At 35.8% G+C, this 7,710-nt stretch overlaps 1 protein-coding gene across 1 annotated transcript; it reads left to right on the top strand.

The window, feature by feature from the left end:
* Positions 1-1,793: 1,793 nt before the first annotated feature.
* LOC107655331 (beta-1,3-galactosyltransferase 2-like) lies at positions 1,794-2,987 on the top strand. Its single transcript, XM_016442793.1, has one exon. The coding sequence runs from the start codon at positions 1,794-1,796 to the stop codon at positions 2,748-2,750; it is 957 nt and encodes a 318-aa protein (XP_016298279.1). The 3' UTR covers positions 2,751-2,987.
* The last annotated feature ends 4,723 nt before the right edge of the window (positions 2,988-7,710 follow it).

The raw sequence follows: 7,710 nt of genomic DNA, 5'->3' as shown, positions 1-7,710 counted from the left end.
CTTCACGATTCCATAGAAGAACCTTTTTGTCTAAATGGTTCCATAAAGAACCGCTAACATCTGAAGAACCTTTCTGTTTCACAAAATGTTCTTTGTGGCTAAAGAAGTAGTTCTTCTATGGCATCGCTGTGAAGAACCTTTTGAAGCACCTTTATTTTTAAGAGTGTGTATATATATATATATATATATATATATATATAATCAGTGTTTTCGTTCAGTGTCTTTCAGTCTGTGATAAAAACGGAAACTGGAAGATAAATGAAAGGTGATATAGAGGAAGAGGAAAGTTATTACTAAAGCAGGGAACAAAGTAACATTGTGAGTTGAGACTTCATAACTAAAACTGCATTCCTGGTAGTCAAATTTAATTTAATTTTACATTAAAAAAATTAAAATAATGAATTTAAATTTTTTTAAAAACATATACATAGAACAGTGTATGTTGTATGTAAATTGCATGTTTTATCATGGTAAGAATTGCATTGTAATTGTATCTTAAATATATGTCAAGTTGGTTGGTAACTTTACCAGGAAATTAAACACGAATGCAAATCACCTGCAAGCATAGATAAGATCTTGATTCATGTTACCTTGTTAAACACTGATCCTCTGGAACACATTAGGCTACATAAAAACTGCACTTTCAGCGTTCGAAATGCCGTACTGTCAAAATATGCACTGCATTTGATGAATAACTTGCCTCTTGAGCGTTTTCATGCATATGTAGGCTATGCAATTCAAAATCATGAACGTAATATAATTTTTGATCCATCTATACGACGCCAAACGCGTCGCTTTCGAATATGAAGACTACTCTTCCCTAACGTCGAATAATAACGTGATGCCTACTTCAGAATGGCGACAAAACAGTAATCCATATGAGAATTTCTCGCCTAAAATGAACAAATTACTCTTATCATCCGGTTTCTCTTATGAATCGTTCAAACAGACTGACGTGATGCTTCGCTCATAATGCTTCTGCGTTTTCTCACTCCGTCCTCCAGCCCGTGATTCGGAAATCCATACCGATTTGCATCACACCGACGAATCTTTCACTGAATAAACTCACTGAATCACTCAAAGCGCTTAGGCTACATCTGACTTACTGAACTGAACTACAAGCTCTCTTTGATTGATGTTCGTGTGAAAATGAAGCAGGTGTAAGCCTACTTAAAAGTTCATGAAAATCCAACCCGATCTCATTAAATTGCGTATAAATAGTATGCCAAATAAAAACGAAAACTCGTGGTATTGATACGCAAAAATGGACTTTGGCGTGTATATGCAACGCGATGGGTAGGGTTAGGGGTGTGGGGTAGATGCGTATCATATGTATGCGAAAACTGCGTATCATATGCACGCCAACAAATTTCGTATCATATGCACGCGAAAACTGCGTATTATATGCACGTCAAACACATGCGTATCATATGCACGCCAAAGTCCATCTTTGCATATCAATACCACGAGTTTTCGTTTTTATTTGGCGTACTATTTATACGTATTTTCATGAGAAAATCAGTATCTGACTAGTTAAAAATATGGGATATTTTATATTATATTATTTTAATAATAAAAAAAAAAATTACAACTGTGGTTTCACTGAGAGAAACATTTTTTTGATCTGTTTCTCTTTTTTCCTCTGCAGTTTGGCTAAAGGTCCGTGTATGCATCACATTAAAAAGACATTTATTCTGTTGCTCACATCAGCATTTTTATTGTCTGCCGTTGTTTATGTCTCTGATTTCTCTTTCGAGACAACTGCGTTCACTCAAACCTGGTTGATTAAAGTCATGAATTGGACTCATTATAAGGTAATTAACAGCACTTTGGCCGATCATATTCAAAAGGAATTATTATTTTCACTTTTGCCCAATCAACAAATCCAACCAAGAGGTACAACTGTTGCACAAACCACAGACATTCCTATCTATTATCATGTGGCTCACCCACTCAACTATCATTTCATCCTGGACGAACCTGATAAATGTAGTCAGTGGGATCCGTTCCTGGTCTTGATGGTCCCTGTGGCCCCTCAACAGGTAGATGCTCGTAATGCCATCCGGAGCACATGGGGGAATGAAAGCTCAGTCCAGGGAAAAGCAGTGCTGACTCTGTTCTTGGTGGGTTTGACTGGAGGACCTGAAGCTCAACAGCAGCTGGAGGAAGAGAGCCGACAACACAGAGATTTAGTGCAGAGCAACTTTGTGGACTCCTACTTCAACCTGACCATAAAGACAATGGTGATCATGAACTGGTTGGCCACTCGTTGCCCTCAAGCATCTTATGCTATGAAGGTTGATTCTGACATGTACATAGGCCTGGAGAACCTGATGAGCCTGCTATTGGCACCCAACACACCCAGACAGAACTACATTACAGGCTATTTGATGTGGGACCGGCCTGTCGTCAGAGACAAAAACTCAAAATGGTACGTGGCAGAGGAACTGTACCCTGAACCGAAATACCCCACGTACCTGCTTGGAATGGGATATGTTTTCTCCAATGATCTGCCAGAAAAGATAGTTGAGGCTTCCAAGAAAGTAAACGCCTTTAATATTGAGGATGCATATGTGGGCGCTTGTCTAAAACAGTTAGGCATTGCACCCTCATCTCCCCCAAACCCTTCACAATTTAGAGCCTATCTGGGACAATATAAGCGAGAGGATTTTCTCAGAGTTATTACAACAATCCTGGGATCCCCACAGCAGCTAATAGACATTTGGAAGGATGTAAAGAGGCCCACATAAAAGCACAAACAAACAAAAAGGAGAAACATATTTCTGTTTTAAAAGACAGGAAACATGGTTTAAGTCTTAAGACTTCAGTAAATGAACAATTTTAAAAGTTTGACAGCTGGAACTGGGACTATGATATATGCATGTGGACCTGTTGACACTATTTTGACGGGGTGAAGGGATCGTTTGAGGAGTCTCGAAACACGCTTTTAAAGTTAAACTTCTTTTAACAGGAAACGAGGCTTTAAAAATGCAGCACTAACGCTCGAGATGCAAATGTCAAAGAAGTCATCATCGTTTGCTTACATAAAAAAACAAAAATAGCGCAGTGGAACACAAAAATACTTCTGTCTGAAACAAGCGGAAGGTTGCGCAATATTACAATAACATATATGTGCAACCTTTCATATGCTATTTTACAACTTTTAAGTTTAAATGTATAGTTATATGGAATTAACATGAAAGTATATACTGTAAATACACAAACGTAAATTCCATATAATAACAATTTTAACCAAAAGGTTATTTTTATAAATGAGTTTTGGGGCAGGTTGTCAACTGGTGTCATGTATACTTAGTAATTTTATACAATTTATTCATTTACAATATACAAAGGTTTGGTTTATATGCATTAAAATATATATATTTTTTTTTTTCATATTTATTGTTTCATGGGTTATTTTAACTGATGAACTCTAAGTATTGCTGGGGAAAAAAAGTTTTCCTAGATCAAAGTTCAATGTTCAGTGAAAACTTACTTTAACTCAGAAGTGCCTCACCACCAGTCTAAAAAGAGTGTTTACTGAATGAAACTGAACAAGTAAAAATTATTTAAACGTATAAATGCATTTTCATATTCTTTAGGGTTCATATTCTTAAACGTGATCTCGGCCTTGCATTTATTGCAATTTTTAAAGACTTTAGGAAGACAACAAAAGCTACAGCACAGAGTGAAACTGGCAATGAACAAAGCACCAGACATCAGAATAAACAAACCACTATAAACAAACCAAATACACCAGGTTCCCTGGAGATATGGCAGCGTCGTTTAAGCACATTTTGGGTTGTACTTTTTATTACAGTAGGTGTACTTACCCAAGGAAGTACTGGTAGTAAAAGGTAACTATATGGGATGACAAATAGCTAATAAAGAAAGCGAGGGTGCACAAAAGCCACTGAGATTTGACAAACTGCTTATGATGTTCTACATTTGTTCAAGTTGCTTTGGCTAAAACTCTAGATTTCTATAAGGAAATGCACTCTCAATTGTAGCCTCTCATAATGTATATTATGTAAATTAGGATACACCAAGTAAAAAAATTATGAATTAGGTTACATTTACAATTAAGGTACACAGCTGGTAAAATGAACTCTCACATGGTTCCACATTTCTGAGCATTGTAATATTATATGTTTCATCTAATAAGTAACTAATAGTTCTGGGCAGAAAACTTCCTGTTTGAGTGGGCGGTAGGCCAACTGAGAAGTTCATCACCTTACAAAAATAAGCTCTGTGACCAACAAAGGTTTGATTCTTTCACATTTTATCATAATAAAATCTACAAATTAACACAATCTTTATGAATATTGAAGCCTAAAATAGAATGGCAAAACCACCTAATTTCTGGTTTTAGTGGGCTACTCATGCTTGCAGCACCCTGAAGACTAGACTTCACAGGCTACCTCAACGATGCGCTGATCCTTTTCTGAAGACATATAGCTCCATCAAGTGGTCACAAATTATAAACATTAACACAACATGCAATGGGCCTCATTTATGACACACCAGCATAACGATTTTCAGCGTGGTTTACTAATGATTTACATAGGAACTTGTCCTACACACCAAGCTGACATGACATGTATGAAAAATGTTGGTATTTTAAAACCTCCGATGGTTAAAGAGGTTTACTTTGACAAAACGTCATGTCTTTAGGTATTCATGTATAAATGCTGCACCCTGCTGGTGACTGTTATGAATTATTTCACAATATTTGTTCACAATTCAAATACTGTAGTTACATATTGGTAATTAATTAAATGAATGGACCACAATAGAGCACTGATTACTTGAAGCTTTTAATAGGTTTAACTGAAAGGTTATTTTTCATACATGACATTGGTGCAAGTTGTATACAGTAGGCTACTTGAATGGAAAAGAGCAAAAACCCCAAAGCTGTTTGCCAAGATCAAGTATTTTTAATTACTAATAAAATCTGACACCAATTCTATCATACATTTGAATCTTACATGCCAAAAACAAACAAAAAAAAAACACACACACACTGCAATGACTTTCTACTATTTATATTTATGTAAGTTTATTTCCTCCTTTAACCTTGTCTCAAATTGGAATGAACCCTTGTTGGATAATATCATCAACTTTCAAAAAGAAATGAGTCTTGGAAAATATTTCCCAAGAAACCAGTGAGAGAGAGAAAAAAATCTGGTCTTGAGAAACATTTTAATTTCTCCCGCTCACTAACTTAAAAGTTTTAAGTTTGGACCTTTGAACTTTTCTGTGTCACTTTTATATTTTACATCTGACAAAAGCAATTTTGCTTTCGTAAACAACCGGCGCCTCTGTTATGACTCCTCGTAAACGTTTTTTTTTCCCCCAATCACAAACAAGCATCAGAAGCAAAAACTCACAGTGTTGTTTTTGAATCACACCCAAGCCTTCAAAAGATCAAGCTTTAAAAAAAAATCATACAAAGATCTTCATTAATTTCTTTAATTAAACCAGTATGTCAACACAAACAGTTCAAAGAAGGTTCAAAGAAGGTTCAAAGAAGGTGTGAAGTGCACACTAAGTTTCAAATGCTAAAACATCTAAAACCCTGTTTCATATATATCATGCCTGCTGAGACCTGAGTTATGTTTTAGCTATTCAGGGTTTTTTTGTTGGATCTGAGAGTATTGTGTGTATTTGTGTGTTTATAAATAGATATGAATGCTAATATAAAAATAAAATATATATGAAATTTGATCAAAGCAGAACCAGTAGAAACCAAACTGATTTCAGACCTGAAGATAAAATATTTACTCAAGAGGCCTTTACACTCTTCGCTACTGACAGGCAGCAGGAGGGGCTAGAGATAAAGCCTGTGGGTTCCCATGGCAAGTGATGAGGACATGTACATTGGATCTGTGGGAACGAAGGTAACCCTGAGGTCACAGGCTGGGGTGGGAGGGGGTCCGTAATGCTGGCCGTGTCATCATCATCAGCTGTGTGCTTATGGACGGTGCATACAATCATTTAGCGGGATCACACAAACATACAGGATGCCATATCACCCGTGCCTCTCTCACATGCTCTGAAGGAGTGTGAACAAACACAGCTGTTCTCTGACGCCTTGGTGAAGGCTGCAAACCTTTTACTGGAAAACTCAAATCAGTGCTGTAAGCAAGAGCGTTCATATTATATAATACACAACATAGTACTCAATAAATTAATATATACATTACAATAGCAAACTACAATATAGCTACATAATTACCAAAACATTAAAGCATAAACAATTAACTTATTAGCAAACACATTTGACCAATTCCAAACCCCATCAATTTTAATAATTACTGTTCATAATCATTTATATGTGATCTGATGAGAGATATTCTGTTGGATCTGGTGTTACAACTGAGTACAGGAGCAGGGGGAAACTCTCCAGAGATGTAACTAGCTGTGTTTAGATGCGTGGGAAAGTGTGTGCGTGTGATTGTGCAGATAAGGCACTGAGTAGTATGTGAAAAGCATGTGTGAGAAAGAGAGAGTATGTGAATGTGTTAGATCTGTTTGCTGTGTTTTAGCAAGGTGGTTCTATCATTACACATGCTCGTCTATTAATACAGCAGAGGGGAGACGTTTAGAGTCAAGATAATTACATGCTGGACTAAACTGAACCCAGAAAGACTGGCAAACAGAGAGAGTGAGACGAGTTCACAAACAGAAAGAGTGAAAATATGACTGAGAAGGGAAACATTTGAGACCTATTTTTTAAAGATTACAACTGTAAAATAAAGAAATACATAAAATAAATAGTTTGATATAAATAATAATATAAATAATTAATATTATACATTTTATTAATTAAATAACCAAAGATTTAACTTTTTGCACTTGAGTCAGAAGTTCACAAGGAACACAAATATATCTCAATGTAGCTTTCCTTATAATAATATTCTGACTAAGTTTACATGAACTTACCCCCCGAAGTACCCCCCTGAGATTTCTCAACAAACAAATCTGCATGTTCACAAATCTCTGACTTTGGTTAATGGTCACATGCCATGCAGGTAAACAAATAAAATATTTCATTTTTTTAGTAAGTCTTTTATTTTGATTGTTGTTATTTTATAATTATTTATTTTAATTTGACTTTTATATTTGAATGAATCATTAGCTTTTCATTAAACTCACAAACCCCCTGCAGTTCCTTTACAAACCCCAGTTTGGGAAACCTAGACATAATGTAATGTTTTATGCACTTTATTTTGTTAATAACAATGAATGGAATATATTTTCCTACTCTTTGTATTTTTATATCAATATGGTACAAGATTATCCCATTTAAATCAAAGTGATAAATGAGTTAGGTCAAAAGTAATCTAAAAGTAATCTAAAAGTAGTCTGATTATATTACCTAAGATACCAACTCTCTCTCTCTCTCTCTCTCTCTCTCTCTCTCTCTCTCTCTCTCTGTGTGTGTGTGTGTGTGTGTGAACAGCAACGTTCTGGCTGCCTGACCTTCTCTATCTGATAAGTGAGTAAAGTAAACATAAAGGAGAAGAAGGGTAAAACAGTCACGGGGTAGGATAGAAAGCTAATAATGAGAATTAAAGGAAAGAAGGTAAAAAAAACCAAATCTGGTTGAATGAGAAAGGAATAAAACAGAGAGAGAGCTGATTTGTTGGTTTCTAACAGGCAGTATTTGGCCAAGGACCAGACGCTGTTTAACAGGCTCCCCTGAGG

This window comes from Sinocyclocheilus anshuiensis, unplaced genomic scaffold, assembly GCF_001515605.1.
Source record: "Sinocyclocheilus anshuiensis isolate Anshui unplaced genomic scaffold, SAMN03320099.WGS_v1.1 scaffold880, whole genome shotgun sequence".
In the NCBI taxonomy this organism is placed as follows: Eukaryota; Metazoa; Chordata; class Actinopteri; order Cypriniformes; family Cyprinidae; genus Sinocyclocheilus; species Sinocyclocheilus anshuiensis.
This window is presented reverse-complemented; position numbering and strand designations above follow the sequence as displayed.

Coding starts and splice junctions, on each gene's coding strand:
- LOC107655331 (XM_016442793.1), top strand. CDS start 1,794: ATGAATTGGACTCATTATAAGGTAATTAACAGCACTTTGGCCGATCAT.